Source organism: Takifugu rubripes, chromosome 6 (assembly GCF_901000725.2).
Source record: "Takifugu rubripes chromosome 6, fTakRub1.2, whole genome shotgun sequence".
Lineage (NCBI taxonomy): Eukaryota > Metazoa > Chordata > Actinopteri > Tetraodontiformes > Tetraodontidae > Takifugu > Takifugu rubripes.
In genome coordinates, this window is record NC_042290.1 from 130,565 (window position 1) to 149,802 (window position 19,238).

Here is a 19,238-nt window from a genome sequence, read left to right on the forward strand (position 1 = left end):
CATTTTCAGTAATTTAACTGACAAACAACTTAAATTCCAAGTGCATCAACAAATACAAAACAAAACCGCATAGTATGCCTCTAACAACAATGTAACAGTGCCCTTATCAAGGGCAAAACATTTCAATATTCAATAACACCTCTATTCAATCAATCAATCAATCAATCTTCATTTGTATAGCGTCTTTTACAATCAGAATTGCTTCAAGGCGCTTTCCAGAATCCCAAGGCCTAACCCCAGACAAGCAACAGTGGCAAGGAAAAACTCCCCTTTAACAGGAAGAAACCTTGAGCAGGACCAGGCTCATGTAGGGGGACCCTCCTGCTGATGGCTGGCTGGGTAAAGAGTGAGGAGAGGAGAGGAGAGGAGAGGAGAGGAGAGGAGAGGAGAGGAGAGGAGAGGAGAGGAGAGGAGAGGAGAGGAGAGGAGAGGAGAGGAGAGGAGAGGTAGAGGGAAGGGGAGGTAGAAGAGAGGAGAGGAGAGGCATAGAGCATAGAAATACATACAAAAATACATTATATTGAATTAAATTGAATTGAAAAGCTGCTGGTTGAGTGGGTCAGCAGGATCGGAGGTCAGTATACAGCTCTGAAGGCGACGATACCTGTAAATGGATACAGAAGGGGGGGCAGAAAAACTACACAGGAAATAGCATTACTAGTCTACTTGCTGAGGAGAGGAGAGGAGAGGAGAGGAGAGGAGAGGAGAGGAGAGGAGAGGAGAGGAGAGGAGAGGAGAGGAGAGGAGAGGAGAGGAGAGGAGGGAAGAGGAAACCATGACCCAGTGGGGTGACAGAGGCCTGTCAGGTGATCATGTTTCTGGACCCCGGCAGCCTTGGCCTATAGCAGCATAGCTAAGATGTTAACCTAATGATTAGACAACCTCCTAAGTATGATAATTTGTCTGTCTATGATAATAACTGGAACTACAGAATTAGTAACAATAAGCTTTTTCAAAGAGGTAGGTTTTAAGCCTAATCTTAAAAGTAGCGATGGAGTCAGCCTCACGTACCTGGACAGGGAGCTGGTTCCATAGCAGGGGGCCTGGTAGCTAAATGCTCGGCCCCCCATTTTACTCCTAGAAACTCTGGGGACCACAAGTTGACCAGCATTCTAAGAGCGGAGCGGTCTATTGGGCTGGTAAGGTGTCACTAGCCCCTCCAGGTAGGCTGGAGCTAGGCCTCAGAGGACCTTGTAGGTCAATAGAAGGGTTTTAAAAATTATTCTAAATTTAACGGGCAGCCAATGAAGAGACGCCATTACAGGAGTTATGTGATCTCGTTTGTCAATACCTGTCAAAACTCTAGCTGCAGCATTTTGGATCAGCTGGAGGCTTTTTAAAGAGGAGTTTGGACACCCTGATAATAAAGAATTACAATAGTCCAGCCTGGAAGTAACAAATGCATGGACTAACCCTGCCTGGTTGCTTGGATCTCCAGCTACCTCACCGACAGGCCGCAGTTCGTCAGGATGAAGGACATCACGTCTGACACTGTGGTCAGCAGCATCGGTGCTCCACAGGGGACTGTGCTGTCCCCCATCCTTCTGTTACAACTCCGAAATGTGTCATATCCAGAATTTCGCAGATGACACAGCCATCGTTGGATGTATCAGAGACGACAAAGAGGAGGAGTACCGGTGCCTGGTGAGGGACTTTGTTGCCTGGTGCCACAACAACAGCCTGCAGCTCAACACCTCCAAAACTAAAGAACTGGTCAAGGTCAATACCTTGGGAGGGACCGACCGAGACCTAGACTAGTTCAGATAGGAACGGAGGAGGTAGAGGGCGTGCAGACCTACAAATATCTTGGGCTGTGGTTGGACAATAGGCTGGACTGGACAAGCAACACGAGGCAGCATCCTGTCCTACGCTGTGGTGTGCTGGGGGGGGAGTGTGACAAAAGCGGACCTCTCCAGGCTGGAGAAGCTGATCAGGCGGGCCAGCTCGGTGGTGGGGAAGCTGAAACCTCTGGCGACACTGGCAGAGAGGAGAACTATTGACAAACTGCGGAGCATCATGGACAATGTCCGCCAACCTCTGCACACTGTCATCCACAGCCAGAGAACCCTGATCAGCCAGAGGCTGCGCCTGCCCAAGTTCAGGACAAACAGACTGGGGAACTCATTCATCCCCCGAGCCATCAGACTGTTCAACTCCTCACTGGGGGGGAGGAGGGCCAACAGAAGGACTGGAACAACACTGCAATAACATAATACCATGACATCCATTCATCCATCTATTCATTTATTTAAATTTTTATAGTTTTATATTTTATATTTATATTCTATTTTTAATTTATTCTATTTTATTTCTTATTTTATTCTATTTTTATTATCTTTAATAGGTTTAATGGTGTGTAATGGTGGTGGGTAATTTTGTACAGTGCTGTACGTTTTTTTGGAGATGCTAATTTCCCTGATGGACACCCCCTAAAGGGATCAATAAAGTACTCTGAATCTGAATCTGAATCTAACTTTTCAGCATCATGGTGGGTCAGTAGTTTTCTAATCCTTGTGCTGTTCCTCAGGTGAAAAAAGGCACTTCTAGGAGACTAATTTAATGTGTGAGTTGAAGGAGAGATTTTGATCAAAAGTTACTCCAAGATTTCTCACAGAGAGACTAGAGACTAGAGAGATTGTGATGAGATACCATCAAGAGTGATCATGTGATCTAATCTATCCCTAAGAGGTTCAGGGCCAAACACCATGACCTCAGTTTTTCCTGAGTTAAGGAGGAGGAAATTTGAAGACATCCAGGACTTTATGTCTTTAAGACAGGTCTGAAGCGTCACTAACTTCTCTGTCTCATCTGGTTTCATGGATAGATAAAGCTGAGTGTCATCAGCAAAATTGAAAATTTATCCCATGCTGCCAAATAATGTTCCCTAAGGGTAGCATGTACAAGGTGAAAAGGATTGGTCCAAGTACAGAACCTTGAGGAACTCCATGGCTATCCCTACTGTGTGAAGAGGGAAAGCCATGGACATGCACAAACTGGTATCTATCAGATAAATATGATCTAAACCAGTCTCGTGCTGTCCCTTTAATGCCAATCACATGTTCCAGTCTATGTAACAGGATGCTGTGATCAACTGTATCAAAAGCAGCACTGAGGTCCAGCAGAACCAGCATAGAGACCAGTCCATGATCTGAAGCTATGAGAAGATCATTAGTAACTTTAAGAAGTGCTGTTTCTGTGCTGTAGTGAGCTCTAAAGCCTGACTGAAACATCTCAAACAGGCTGTTTCTCTGCAGGTGCTCCAGTAACTGAGTCACCACAACCTTCTCTAGAATTTTAGAGATAAAAGGAAGGTTGGATATCGGCCTATAGTTTGCTAAGACATCAGGATCCAATGATGGTTTTTTAAGCAACGGCTTAATCACTGCCACCTTGTAGGACCGGGGTACATAACTGTTAGGTTCAAACAACCTGAAACACGAGAAAAACAAATGAGGCAAAGACAACAGTTTTGAATTTTACTTGCAAGGAGAATGGAGAGATGTGCTCAGTTACAGATCTCCAACACGTTCTGCCGCACACCTCCCGCCATCCTTCTTTTATTGAAATTAGGAGGTCCCTAGTTACAGAAGTCAAATGTGTCTAAGGGAGGGGGAAAACACAAGATAGCAGGTCACAAACAAAGCAAAAGACTGTAAATCATAATGGTGAGATTATATGTAGGCCTTCACTGATTTGTTTAGCTTAGCTCGCAAACAGCACATTCTTCTATATCAGACAGATTAAAAGAACAGCTCCTGTGTCAGGCCCTGCAGCTCTGTCTCCAGTCAATGCCACTTCTCCAACAGCCGCCGCATTTCTGTCGCCCTTGACCAGAGAAGTTCGAGTTGACATATCAAGCATCATGAACATTAAGCATTAGCAAATAATAGGAAACATTAAGTAATGAGAAACAATATAACGAGAATAAAGAATATAACAAGGTAAAAGCAAATAAGAGATAACTTTAATATAATGGATCTAACAATAACCTGTCACTAAAGAACAATTGATTTGGTCCAGGATAGAACTGCCTATTAATGGTAAAATATCCTTCAACAGGTGTGTTGGGATGGGATCTAAAAGACACGTGGTGGTCTTGGATTTCTGAATTAGCGAAGACACCTCAGAAAAATATATAGGGCTGAAGGAGTTTAAGGGCTCGTTGGAGAACCTGTATGTTCCCACAGTCAGCACATCTGGTGATGGTCCAGTTGTTGGGATGGCCTGGTTAGCTTTTTCTCTGATAGCTAGAACTTTATCAGTGAAGAAGCTCATGAAGTCTTCACCACTAAAGGAAGAAGGGATACGTGGATCTAAAACACTGTGACCATTGGTTAATTTGGCCACAGTGCTGAAAAGAAACCTGGGGTTGTTCTCATTTTCCTCAATTAAAGAAGAAAAATAAGCTGTTCTAGCCTTGCGGAGGGCCTTTTTGTAAACTAACAGACTGTCTTTCCAGGCTGCATGATAGCTATATATTTTACAAGAATGCCACTTCCTTTCCAGTCTTCGCACTTTCTGCTTGAGGTTCCTGATATGTGAATTATACCAGGGGGCACACCTCCTCTGATTTATTCTTTTCTTTTTCAGGGGGCCAACAGAATCAAGCGTTATTCTCAGTGAGGTCAACCTGCTGAGTCAACCTCAGCAGGGCTAAGATTATAATGACTGATCCCTGGGGAAACACACAGTGGTCCTGGGATTAGCACAGGGATCACTTCCTTAAACTTAGCTACAGCATTATCTGAAAGACATCTGCTCAGAACAGAACAGTCAGAACTAGATCTAGGGTGTGGTTGAAGCTATGAGTTGGTTGGTTTATCTGCTGGAGGAAACCAACTGACTCAAGTAATGAAATGAAGCCATTTCTAAAGCTGTCATTTACAACGTCTACATGGATATTAAAGTCTCCAATGATAATGACTTTGTCCATTCTGAGGACCAAGTCAGATAAGAAATCAGAGAACTCAGATAGGAACTCTGAATGTGGCCCAGCAGGGGGCCGATATACAACTACAAACAAAAGTGGCTTTTCTGCCTTCCAGTTCAAATGGGTGATGCCAAGAGTCAGGCTTTCAAATGAACTGGAACCATATTTTGGTCGAGGATTAATTGATAACTTGGAGTGATAGATTGCTGCCACTCCCCCTCCTTGACCAGTAACATGAGGATTATCATAATTAAGATGGGTAGGAGGAGTAGATTCATTTAAGCTAACATACTCCTCCTCCTGAAGCCAGGTCTCAGTAAGACAAAATAAATCAATGTGATGATCCGCTATCAGGTCGTGCACCAACAGGGATTTACACGAAAGAGATCTAATATTTAACAGTCCACATTTAATTGTAATATTAGTTTCTCCAACTTGTGCTTTGGTATTAATTTTAATAAGATTACGGTGATTGACCGCTCCCCTGCTCTGTGCTTGGTGAACTTTTAACCGTGGAACAGAGACTACCTCTATAGTGTTAAATACAGTATGTTATTGTTGGCGGATGAGGGTTCTATGGAAGCAGCAGAGAGGTGTGTAAGACAACAACTCTGCATCCTGGTCTGGACCCTGGATTGTCAGGTCACTTTGGGTCTAATAAAATTAGCCAAATTACTAGAAATGAGATACGGTGTCCATCCCGTCTGGGATTTTGAGGTTTTCCCCAAAAAGTGCTCCAATTGTCTATAAAGGCCACATGGTTTTCGGGGCACCACCATGACAACCAGCGACGAAGCGATGACATGCGGCTAAACATTTCATCGCCGGCCAGATTGGGGAGGGGACCAGAGAATGCTACGGAGTCCGACATCGTTTTTGCGTAGCTGCACACCGACTCTATGTTAATTTTGGTGACCTCCGACTGACGAAGCCGGGTGTCGTTTGCTCCGACGTGAATAATAACTTTACCAAATTTACGTTTACGTCTCGCCAGCAGCTTTAAATTGGCTTCTATGTCACCCGCTCTGGCCCCCGGAATGCACTTGACTATGGTCGCTGGAGTCGGCTTCACGTAGCGCAAAACAGAGTCGCCAATTACCAGGGTCGGTTTCTGTTAGGTTCAAACAACCTGAAACACGAGAAACACAAATGAGGCAAAGACAACAGTTTGAATTTTACTTGCAAGGAGAACGGGGAGATGTGCTCAGTTACAGATCTCCAACACGTTCTGACGCACACCTCCCGCCATCCTTCTTTTATTGAAATTAGGAGGTTCCTCGTTACAGAAGTCAAATGTGTCTAAGGGAGGGGGAAAACACAAGATAGCAGGTCTCAAACAGAGCAAGAGACTGTAAATCATAATGGTGAGATTATACGTAGGCCTTCACTGATTTGATTAGCTTAGCTCACAAACAGCACATTCTTCTATATCAGACAGATTAAGAGAACATCTCCTGTGTCATGCTCTGCAGCTCTGTCTCCAGTCAATGCCACTTCTCCAACAGCCGCCGCATTTCTGTCGCCCTTGATCAGAGAAGTTCAAGTTGACATATCAAGCATCATGAAAATTAAGCATTAGCAAATAACAGGAAACATTAAGTAATGTGAAACAATATAAGAATATAACAAGGCAAAAGCAAATAAGAGATAACTTTAACATAATGGATCTAACAGTTTCTCAGCGGGTGTGTTGCCCAGTGGGGAAAAGCGGTTAGCCACGGGAAGCGGTTGGTGGTGCACTGTGGGCCTTTGGTTTGGGCTACGCTTCCTGCGAACCGTCACCCAGCCGCCCTGGCTAGCCGGTGTGAGAAGAATTATTGTCATTACTATTATCATTTAGATGCTGTGATGTGTAGATTTGAAGTGTTTGAGGAATGCTGTTAAGAAAAAGGAATGTGTCAATGTTTGAACTAAGTGCTGGAGCTGTTTACATAACCAGCACTTAGAGGTATCCTGTTCGTTAAGACAAGGAGGTCGTAAAGATGTGAAAAGTAGATAGGAGGCAAAGAGTTGTGAGGTCCTGTTTAACATAAATCTTGTTTGCACCAATAAAAGAGGCGAGCTAGCAGCAGACAAGCAGAGTTGACAGAGGAAGCTTGAACTGCTGCTCAGCTCTCCCTTGCAAGGACTCCAGTTATTTGTGTGGTTTGTCTGAGTCTTAACATAAGAGTAAAGAACAGCGCGGGTGGCAAACTTCACCCTCGCACCGGCTGCTCGGCTGCTGCCGGGGGACCGCTAGCTGTAGCTACGCTAGGCAGCTCCACAGCAGCTTGCTTCCCCTGGCTACCTGACGCAACTCCAGCTAACTCCAAGCTGCGGAACTGCGTCTCGAGCTCGCTAAGTCTCGCCTCCATAGTCGTAAATAAACTACACTTTCTGCACCTATTCCCTTCACTAAAGGAGGCAGAGGAGTAACTAAACATTTCACACGCTGAACAGACAAAGACGGTGAGGCCATGCTAATGCTAATAGTCGGCGGAGCCCTGTATTTGTTTAATATGGGTTGTTTCGCACTGTTGTTATCAGGTGACTAGAATGTCAAGAATGTGTTCAAATTTTAAGTAAAGTGAATACAACACACCGTGCACAGTGCAACCAACGAACGATTGAGAAGACAGGAAGTGACGCAATATGTTACCGGTATGAACCAGTATCAGTTGAACCATATCATATCAAGAAAAACAATAAATACATAATACGAAGTGAATAACATTAATTGCATCAAACTGTTAAAAAATCAATCCTCATTACTTGCTTGACTTGTTTACCAGCATTTGCCATCTAATGAGAGAAATGGCATTTTTTGGACTTGGCAAGAGCAGTGAAGTCAGGTTGTACTGCCTGCCCGCAGGCACTTTTCATAAATAACTTCTAAATAATAAATATCTCAATTCATATATGTTAAAAATGTTAATAAGTTAAGAAATATATTCGAAGTGTTTACAATTGTAATTCATTGTTTTGTAATTAATTTAGCTAATAATACTTTCGAATAGAGCGACTTCCGGTTTTCTGTTTGGCGCTTCCGGTTCCGCTTCGCGGTAGTAAACAGAGGCCATGAGCAGATCTAGCATGGGATATCGGATCCCAATCCATTGTGAAACTTTGCCATCCACGTCGATCTGTTAACAAGGCAACGCCGTAAGTTTATGTTACATACTTACCTGTATGACTTATGTAATATTACGTGGTTATATGCGAAAATGTTTATAGATGAGTGCAATGTATTGTACGAACATCTGACTTGTTCTGAAAGTATACGTAATGTGCTTCCAGTAAAGAAAATTTCTACGAAATACATCTCCCTGGTTCTTTGCTGGCGGTTTAGCTGCGTGTTTCATACAACACTACAGTGAAAAGGCGGCATTTGACATTTCATCGTGGTCAAAATGGCATCAGTGAAAGGTTCAGCTGCGAGTCAAATACGCTCCACAACATCTTCTACAAGGAGTGCTGCTCGTGCTCGTGCTATAGCCGAGGCAGCGAAGGTAAGAGCATCTTATGCAACTAAGGAAGCTGAGCTAATAGTGGAAAAGACAAGGATTGATGCTGCTCTACAAGCATTAACGTTGCAAAGAGAAGCTCAAGCAGCTGAAGCAGAGGCTGAAGTATTAGAAGAAGCAGAGGCAATAGAAGAGGAGAAAAGGAGTTCTGTGTCTGAGAGAGTAAAAAGAGAGAGAACTAAAGACTATGTGCAATCCCAGAGCGACCTCAATCCCTTTTTAACCCCGTCCAATGCAACACCCTATGCTCCACACCCAGCTGAGCCATTCGCACAACACATGGCACGCAGAGACCTAATAACTTCGGGTCTCTACCAATATGACGATAGGCCAGAAAACTTCAGAGCTTGGTACTCCTCATTTAATGGTGCTGTAGCTGAGGTCAATCTCACACCAACTCAGGAGCTCGACCTTATGACAAAATGGCTGGGAAAGGACTCGAGTAGCCAAGTGAAGCGCATACGCTCTGTCCACGTCAATAACCCTGCATTAGCTTTAGCAAGAGCATGGGAAAGACTACAAGAGTGCTATGCGGCGCCTGAAATGATTGAAAAGTCACTTTTTCAGAGATTGGACAGCTTCCCTAAACTACTACCTAAAGACAATATAAAACTACGTGAATTAGGGGATTTGCTGCAGGAGATCCAAGGGGCTAAAGAAGATGGATATTTGGCAGGTCTGTCTTACTTGGACACTTCAAGGGGAATAGGTCCAATCGTGGACAAACTCCCATATGCGCTCCAAGAGAAGTGGGTGTCTCATGGCTCCAATTACAAAGAGGAGAACAACGGATATTTCCCACCTTTCAGTTACTTTTGCAAGTTTGTATGCAAAGAGGCAAAGAAACGTAATGATCCTAGTTTTGCTCTTCAAAACAGTCAAACACAATTCAAAACCAACTTAAAACACGTAAGCGCAAGCAAACCAGTTGCTGTGCACAAAACAAACATTTCAGCTCCAGATAAGGACATAAACAAAAACTGCCCATTGCACAACAAGCCACACCCGCTCACAAAGTGCAGGACCTTTAGGAACAAACCACTGGACGAAAGGAAGGCCTTCCTAAAAGAGAAAGGAATATGCTTTAAATGTTGCTCCTCAGACTCACATCTCGCCAGGGACTGTAAATCTACAGTAAAGTGCACCGAGTGTGACCGTACAAGCCACGACACCGTCATGCATCCAGGACCTCCACCTCAGACATACAAGGCTCCTCCACCCGTTCAAGATGATGGCGGGGAGGGAGAACACACTTCGAACGAAGTTGAAATGACTTCAAGCTGTACAGCGGTGTGCGGACCAGGTCGTTGGGGTTGTTCATGTTCAAAAATATGTCTCACAAGGGTGTACCCAAAAGGTCAGAAGGACAAAGCAGTTAATGCGTATGTAATTATGGACGACCAAAGCAATCGTTCTTTAGCTAGGCCGGAGTTCTTTGAACTATTTGACATTCAAACCGAGCCTCTCTGCTACAACCTAAGAACATGCTCTGGCCTTGTCGAAACATGGGGCAAAATGGTTGAAGGCTTTCAGTTAGAGTCCTTGGATGGGTCTGTAGTAATCTCATTGCCCCCGCTGATTGAATGTCAGGACATTCCAAATAATAGGAGTGAAATTCCAACACCGAGTGCTGTAATGAACCAGCCGCACCTCAGGCGTGTAGCCAAGTTTATTCCAGAATTGGACCAGAAAGCAGAAATACTCCTGCTACTAGGCCGGGATGTCTTGCGTGCGCATAAAGTCAGGGAACAAATCAACGGCCCCCATCAAGCCCCCTTTGCCCAGCGCCTAGATTTAGGTTGGGTGGTGGTAGGAGAGGTATGCCTGGGGAGCACTCATACGCCCACAGTCAGCACCTTAAAGACAGTTATTCTTGAAAATGGCCGCCCTACAGCGTTTGGACGTTGTGACAACTTTTTGCAACTGAAGGAAGTTTCATCAACACAAAGGGAAAGGAAAGCACCTGACAAAACACTCGGACAAACAGTGTTCAACCGCACAGAAAACGACAACAAACCAGCTCCCTCTATAGAGGACACACTCTTCTTAGAGATCATGGGTAGAGGAATGTACAGAGACAAAGACAATAGTTGGGTCGCCCCACTTCCCTTTAGAGAGCCTCGCCAACAAATGCCGAACAACAGGGAGCTTGCCCTAAGCCGCTTCCTATCTCTCAAACACAAGCTGCAAAGGAAGCCTCAAATGCAAGAGCAATATGTTGAGTTCATGAAAGACATTTTTGCCAATGGTCATGCTGAGGTGGCACCTCCATTAAAAGGAGGACAGGAGTGTTGGTACCTTCCAACATTTGGGGTTTACCACCCACAAAAGCCCAATAAGATACGGGTTGTTTTTGATTCTAGCGCCCAGTACTCTGGCATCTCTCTAAACAATGTCCTCCTGTCAGGCCCCGATCTAAATAATACGCTCATTGGGGTCCTCCTCCGTTTCAGGAAAGAGACTGTGGCGATTATGGCTGATATACAGCAAATGTTTTATTGTTTCATGGTCCGTGAAGACCACCGAAACTACCTTCGTTTTTTGTGGCATAAGGACAATGATGTCAATAAGGAGGTCATTGATTATTGTATGAATGTCCATGTATTTGGAAATTCGCCAATCGACCTGCTCCAGAGAACACAAGCGTCACTCGCGGAGTCCAACTTGCGCCTGCACAAGTTTGCCTCGAACTCTCAAGCAGTCATGGAGGCATTCTGTCCCGAGGATTGTGCAGCAGCCCTTAAAGACCTTGATCTTGGTGGTGAAGAAGCTCTTTTGCAGCGAAGTCTAGGTCTAATTTGGGAGGCAAAGGAGGATACATTCACCTTCTCAGTGGCCACTTCAGACAAGCCGTTTACTCGGCGCGGCGTTCTGTCATCAGTCAATAGTGTCTTTGACCCTCTAGGCCTACTGGCACCAGTTACAATCCAAGGACGAGCCTTACTCAGAGAGCTTACGTCAGAATGCTCAGAATGGGACACACCACTTCCAGAGGGCAAGAAAGGCAAATGGGAAACCTGGAGAGATTCCCTTGCAGGTCTGAAAGATCTTCATGTCCCAAGAACCTACACAGCTACCTCACTCAGTCTAGCAAAGACCAAGGAACTACTTTTATTCTCTGACGCTTCAACTAAGGCAATAGGCAGTGTAGCCTACTTGAGAGCCACTCAACCAGACAACACAGTTGAAGTAGGATTTTTGATGGGCAAAGCTAGACTAGCACCCCAGTCAGAGCCCACTATACCTAGGCTCGAACTTTGCGCAGCCGTCATGGCCGTTGAGATGGCAGATCTAATCAAGGACGAGTTAGACCAGCATCTAGACGCAGTTCACTTCTACTCGGACAGTAAAGTAGTCCTAGGCTACATTTACAATGAGTCTAAGAGATTCTACACGTATGTCCACAATAGAGTGCAACACATTCGCCAGTCATCAAAGCCAACACAGTGGCACTATGTGCGGACAGAAGAAAACCCCGCGGATCATGCCTCCAGGTCGCTGACACCTTCTCAACTAGCAAAGTCAACCTGGCTTACTGGACCGTCCTTCATCTATGATCCGCCTGTTGAGAACAAAACCTTGAGAGAAATGTTTGAGATAGTTGAACCAGAGAAGGACTGTGAAATAAGGCTGCAAGTTAAGTCATATGCTACTTATCTCCAAGTACTTACTTGCAATCGTTTTGAACGCTTTTCCACCTTTGAGTCACTTGTGAGAGCACTGGCATTTCTTATCCACATCGCTAAATCATTCAACGGCACAAATACAAACAGTGAATGCAAAGGCTGGCACAAATGTCCCTTTCCTCGAACAGTGGACGAAATGACTCAAGCCAGACACGTCATTCTGAAAGAGACACAAATGGCCACCTTTGAAAAAGAGTTGAGTGCTCTTCGAGCCAATAAACCAATTCCTAGGCAAAGCCCCTTGCTAAAGCTCAGCCCAGTACTCGTCAATGGTCTCATTGCTGTAGGGGGTCGACTCAAGCATTCAGAGGTTGATAATTCAGAGAAGAACCCAATCGTCATTCCAAAAGACTCCTACATCTCCCTCCTGCTTACACGTCATTACCACAAGCAGGTGAAGCACCAAGGCCGTCACCTAACTGAGGGTGCAATTAGAGCTGCAGGGCTTTGGCTTTTGGGAGGTAAAAGACTTGTTAGCTCTGTTATCCACAAATGCATTACCTGCCGCAAACTGCGTGGTAAACAGCAAGAACAACGCATGGCAGATTTACCAACTGAACGTCTCAAAATGTGTCCACCTTTTACCCATGTCGGCCTCGACGTCTTTGGGCCCTGGACAGTAGCTACCAGACGCACCAGAGGTGGACAGGCACAAAGTAAGCGCTGGGCCATCATGTTTAGCTGCATGAGTTCGAGAGCCGTGCATATAGAGGTTATTGAATCTCTAGATACATCCAGCTGCATAAACGCTCTTCGTCGATTCTTTGCACTACGAGGCCCTGCCAAGTCACTCTTATCCGATCGAGGCACTAACTTCATCAGAGCATCTAAGGAGTTAGGAATGGACAGAACAATGCAACAATACCTGCAAGATCAAGGTTGCAGCTGGCAGTTCAATCCGGCTCATGCCTCCCATATGGGATTTATGATGGCCGAAGTTACGGCCATCATAAATGCAAGGCCACTTCTTCCAGTGTCTTCAGATCCTGAGAACCCATTCATCCTGTCACCGTCAATGCTTCTCACCCAGAAATCATGCCTTCCACCCCCTCCAGGAACTTTCCTTGACAAGGACTCGTACACCAAGCAATGGAGGCAGGTTCAGGCTCTCGCTGACCAGTTTTGGACACGATGGAGGCGAGAGTACTTACCTACACTACAAAAGAGACAAAAATGGACTGTTTCACGACCAAACCTGCAAGTTGATGACCTTGTCCTGCTTAAAGATAAGCAGGTCACTCGCAACAGCTGGCCCATGGCTCGGGTCACTGCGACATTCCTTGGGAAGGACAATCGCGTAAGGAAAGTGGAAGTAAAGACCAGTGACCAGGGTCATGTAAAGACTTTTCTAAGACCTGTAACTGAACTTATCCTTCTTTTGCCAAAGCACTGATTTTTCTTGTGTTTAGTTGTTATAGTGGCCTCATAGAGGCCAGGCGGGGAGTGTACTGCCTGCCCGCAGGCACTTTTCATAAATAACTTCTAAATAATAAATATCTCAATTCATATATGTTAAAAATGTTAATAAGTTAAGAAATATATTCGAAGTGTTTACAATTGTAATTCATTGTTTTGTAATTAATTTAGCTAATAATACTTTCGAATAGAGCGACTTTCACCGCTTCCAGTAAAGAAAATTTCTACGAAATACATCTCCCTGGTTCTTTGCTGGCGGTTTAGCTGCGTGTTTCATACAACACTACACAGGTGTATATGTTTTCAGGGCACTGCGCAAACAGTGTTGCAGATGCTGGTCAGTGAGGGATATGCCGTTGTGTGTTTTAATGGCATTCGTGTGTGAGAATGAGGACTCACAAGTGTATGTTGAGCCAAACATTGTCGGAACAAAAAGAGCAAGACCCCTTGAGTGTGGAAATTTCTCTTGGCTGACGGCATTGGTCCAGAATGTTTCAAAACCTGCCTGCTGCAATGACTGTCGCAATTCAGCTGATGACTGAATGTCAATGAGTTCCAGTTGTAAAAACCCCTGATCCAGTGATAGTACTAGCTCCTTTCCTTCCAAAGTCCGCTTCAACGATCACACAGAAAGGGTCCTTAACAAATCTCATCACTTCTCTGGAGATGCTAATATAATCAAACCTGGTGGCAAAGTTGTTTTTCAATGAATCAATAAAGACAGAAAAAACATGGTTAGAAAAAGGAAATAAGCACAAGGAATCAAGGTCTGGATCACTCGGATTACCACTGGTACTGACGAAAAGATCTCACGCTGGACAGCTGGTGCTGGGTGCTTAAATGGCCTGCTAATCGACCTGATCAGCTGCAGGTGTGGAGGATGTCAGCAGAAACAATGGGTCAAACCACGCCCCCTTGAGGACAAAAACACAGACCAGACACGAGATCACAACAGCACCGCCCCACCCCCACCCACCCGTCACCTCCTCCTGTACCTGGGTTGATATCCCAGAGAGGCCATGAACGGAGACATCCCAGTGGAGGCTGACACCAGGGAATTGTGGGCATATTCCACCCACTGTAGGAAGGAGCTCCAGGACAAGGCATTACAGGCCGAGATGCAACACAGGGTGCTCTCCAAGGACTGGCTTGCCCTCTCAGTCTGGCAATTGGATTGGGGAGGATATCCAGACAAACGACTTACAAAAGGCCTTCCAGACCCGCGAAGTAAACTGTGTACCCCAGTAAGATACTACATTTAATTGGTAGGCCGTGGAGGCGGAAAGTGTGCTTGACTAAAAGGTTTCCGGTTGCAGCAGCAGGGGGCAGCTTAGGAGGAGGGATGAAGTGCACCGTGACCATGGTCAGGATGGTGGTGTGATCGGCAGATGGAGGAAGCTGAGTAATAAAATCCACTGCAATTTGGGAGCAGTGGTGTCTTGGGATAAGAACGGATTGAGGAGCCCAGCGGGTGGCCATGTAGAAGACTTCCCTCGGGCACATACCAGACAGGCAGCGATGAAGGACTTTATGTCCTATGACATAGGCCACCGGAATCATTGCCGAACAAAGTGAAGGGTTCAGGCGTGGCCTGGATGGCAACTGAGCTGGGAAAAATGACCCCATTGGAGCACCTCAGACTGAACAGAATTAGGGACAAACAGCCGTTGATGAGCAGTACCTGTGGGACAGTTGTGCCTCCCACACCTTCTCCACCATCCAAATAGCTGCGGCCACAATGCAAGAATGGGCACGCGGAATGGGCACAAGCTCAGAACTGGAGGAGAGAGAAATGGTGGGACAAGGCATCTGGCTTAATGTTCCAGGCTGGTAGGTCAGGGTGAACCAGAAACACCCCAGGAAAAGGGCCCAATGTGCTTGCCAAGAGAGCCACTTTTCACTCCAGATCTTGTGATCTGCCCATACTATAAAACGGCTGAGCTGACCCCTCCAGCCAGTGCCTCCACTCTTGCAAGGAGCTCCCAGTTACCTACATCATAATTTTGCTCAACAGGGGTTAGTCGACGGCTAAAGCAGGAATGGAGCTCCATGGGATCTCGCTGAGAGAGAACAGCACCCACACCATGGGTCAAACTTCACCACTAACTGATGATTGGGATCTGGGAGAACCAAGATAGGAGCACAGGTGAAAAGGGACTTGAAGTGAGAGAATGCAGCCTCGGCCTCTTGTGTCCAGCAGAAAGGCTTGAGGGTAGATGTCAGACTGGTCAAGGGAGATACCACCTTGCTGTAACCTCAGATGAACCGACGATAAAAGTTGGCAATGCCCAAGAAATGTTGAAGCTGTTTTCGGGAAGAGGGAGTAGACCACTCCACCAGAGCTGTCACCTTTGCCGGTTCCGGAGAGAGTTGCCCCTGCTGGATGACGAAGCCCAGAAAAGTGACAGAGGTGGAATGAAACTCACTTCTCGGCTTTCACATACAGCTAGTTCTCAAGGAGGTGCTAAAAACCAAAGGAACATGCTGGATGCGCAGAAAATCTCAGAAAATCAGGATGTTAAGGTAGACAAACAGGAACCGGTTGAGCATGTCCCGGAGCTTGTCCCATCGTTTACTGGAGCCTGAAACACAGCAGGGGCATTAGTCAACCCGAAAGGCATTACTAAATTCAATGTGTCCAAGGGGTGTGTTGAAAGCTGTCTTCCACTCATCCCCCTGCCGGATCCAGACAAGATGGTAGGCATTGCTTAGGTCGAGCTTCGTGAAGAAAAGAGTCTTGTGGAGAGGACTGAAAGCAGCGTCCAGGAGAGGAAGAGGGTATTTATGGTGATGATTAATGATGATCTCATTGTGACCACAACAGTCATGGCCGCAAGGACAAAGAAATCTTGCACCGATGGGAGAAGAGGAGGAGCAAATTAGTACTGCAGCCAACAAGTCTGTCACGTACCTCTTCATTGCCTCCTGTTCTGGTCTGGAGAGGTGGTATAACCTGCCAGACGGAAGCAGCGCCCCAGGAAGGAGGTCAGGGCAACAGTCATAGGGTTGACGAGGAGGCAATGATAGAGTGTACTCCATATGGAATGCCTCTGCAATATTCCACTGGCACCAAAGCTAGGTCAGGTATCTCGGAAGGGGGTTGACTGTGCTTGTAAGTAGGGAGGACTGAGCAGACTGAAGACAATCAGAGTGGAAGAAAATGCTCCAGCCAGTGAGCACACCTGATGACCAGTTAAATTGAGGGTTATGGAGCCTTAACCAGGGCGACCCGAGGACAGCGGGAGATGACGAGGAGTGGATAACAAACTAGATCACTTTGTGGTTCCCTGAGATGTTAAGAGAGAGGGATTGTCTGACGCGTCACTGTGGTGAGCAGCTAACCGTCGAGGTCTGAAAGTGACTGGCTCAGAGAACTTCACTGTAGGAACATTGGACTGCCTCACAACTTCCTGGTCTATGAAGCACTCATCAGCACTTGAATCCACCAAAAAACTCAAAGGGAGAGTCTCATGTTACCAAGAGAGAGTACTGGACAGAGTTAATCTGAAAGCCATGGAGCAGGGACAGTGACTGATGAGCAGGGAGACTGCACCGATGAGCTTATTCCCTTTAGCCTCGTGGGACAAAAGGCGATGAAGTGACCAGTCTTGCCACAGTATAGATACCAGTATACATACCCCAGAACCCAGGCTCCCCTGCCTCTCTGGACCAGTGAGCCCTGTTCGTCCCAATTGCATGTGCTCAGCCGATGGTGGTGAGGATGTGGACTCTGGATTAACCAACTGTCTTGGCGATGGAAGGGGGGAGCAGGCCTATGATGTATTCTCAGCCTTTCCCTTTGTCTTTTACTCAGACAATTGTTGAGGTGGGTGGAGAGAAAAATCAGGAACAGGAGGTCTGGAGTCTGATCCCTTAGAGTGAGCTCATCCTTGAGCTCCTTGTTAAGACCAGTGAGGAAAGCCCCTCGAATTGCTGCATCATTCCACCCACTCTCAGCTGTGTAAATTCGAAGTTGAATGGAATAATCAGCTACCGAAGAAGCACCCTGGCGGAAACTGAAAAGTCTGGTCAATGCCTCACCACCCTGAACTGGGTGATCAAACACATGTTGCAGCTCTGCAAAGAACGCCACATAATTAACTGATGGGGGAGCACAGTTTTCAATAACTACATTAGCAGAGAGCTCCTGAAGCGAGTTCAAAACCCCCCTGGTAGGTCAAGGCCTTGCAAAGCGCCTCAGTGTCTGCTGGGTCTATTTTAGTCGGATCATTCTGTTATGACTCAAGGTGAAGACCTAAGAAGACAGACAAGAAGGCAACTTCAGAGAACTAACAGTTTATTTTTAAAAATATTGTGAAGACATATTGTGAACAGTGAAGAAGAGTGAATGCGCCATACCTGAAAACAGCGGTGAACGAAGTGTCAAGACAAAACTCAGTGAAGTGCTCGTCAGAACAGGAAGACATGGTGACCTAAAGACAATGAAATAAACACGGTTAGAAAAACGCAATAAGCACATGGACTCAAGGTCCGGACCACTCAGATTACCTCTGGTATTGACAAAACGATATGACAGGACTGCTGGTGCTGGGTGCTTAAAAGGCCTGTCAGTACAAACAATGGGTCAACCACTCCTCCTTGAGGACAAACAGAGCACACACACAAAAAAAGACACACAGCCCAGACACAGGATCATTACAAGAATATTGAAAAATCCATCCATCCATCCATTCTCTACCGCTTATCCGGGGTCAGGTCGCAGGGCAGCAGCCTAAGGAGAGAAGCCCAGACTTCCCTCTCCCCAGCTACTTCTTCTAGCTCATCCGGAGGGATCCCCAGGCGTTCCCAGACCAGTCGAGAGACATAGTCTCTCCAACGTGTCCTGGGTCTTCCTGGGGGTCTCCTACCGGAGGGACATGCCCTGAACACCTCACCAGGGAGGCGTCCAGGGGGCATCCTAACTAGATGCCCAAGCCACCTCATCTGGCTCCTCTCAACGCGGAGGAGCAGCGACTCTACTCCGAGCTCCTCCCGGATGGCAGAGCTTCTCACCCTATCTCTAAGGGAGAGCCCAGCCACCCTTCGGAGAAAGCTCATTTCAGCCGCTTGTACCCGTGATCTTGTTCTTTCGGTCATTACCCAAAGCTCATGACCATAGGTGAGGGTAGGAACGAAGATCGACCGGTAAATCGAGAGCTTTGCCTTTCGGCTCAGCTCTCTCTTCACCACTATGGACCGGTGCAGAGTCTGCATTACTGCGGACACCGCACCGATCCGCCTGTCGATCTCCCGCTCCATTCTTGCCTCACTCGTGAACAAGACCCCGAGGTACTTGAACTCCTCCACTTGGGGCAGGATCTCCTCCTTTACCCGGAGAAGGCACTCCACCTTTTTCCGGTTGAGAACCATGGCCTCGGATTTGGAGGTGCTGATTTTCATTCCAGCCGCTTCACATGCGGCGGCTAACCTATCCAGTGATAGTTGGAGGTCACGGGCCGATGACGCCAACAGGACCACATCATCCGCAAAAAGCAGAGACCCGATCCTGAGGTCACCAAACCGGATCCCCTCAACACCATGACTGCACCTAGAAATTCTGTCCATAAAAATTATGAACAGAATCGGTGACAAAGGGCAGCCCTGGCAGAGACCAACCCTCACCGGAAACGAGTTCAACTTACAGCCAGCAATTTGGACCAAACTCTGGCACCGATCGTACAGGGAGCGGACGGCTCATATCAG

At 46.4% G+C, this 19,238-nt stretch overlaps 1 protein-coding gene across 2 annotated transcripts in view; it reads left to right on the top strand.

Moving 5' to 3' along the window:
- Nucleotides 1-7,501: 7,501 nt before the first annotated feature.
- The window catches only part of ndor1 (NADPH dependent diflavin oxidoreductase 1), a 28,452-nt gene continuing 16,715 nt past the window's right edge, over nt 7,502-19,238 (top strand). Inside the window, exons 1-2 of one of the 2 annotated variants that reach the window (XM_029837549.1) lie at nt 7,502-8,071; nt 8,207-18,273. In XM_029837549.1, the coding sequence (XP_029693409.1) occupies nt 8,320-13,512 (5,193 nt within the window). In that variant the 5' untranslated portion in view covers nt 7,502-8,071; nt 8,207-8,319 and the 3' untranslated portion in view covers nt 13,513-18,273. Of the gene's footprint in view, nt 8,072-8,206; nt 18,274-19,238 lie in introns of those variants that run through there. The other variant, XM_029837550.1, reaches the window with a different exon arrangement.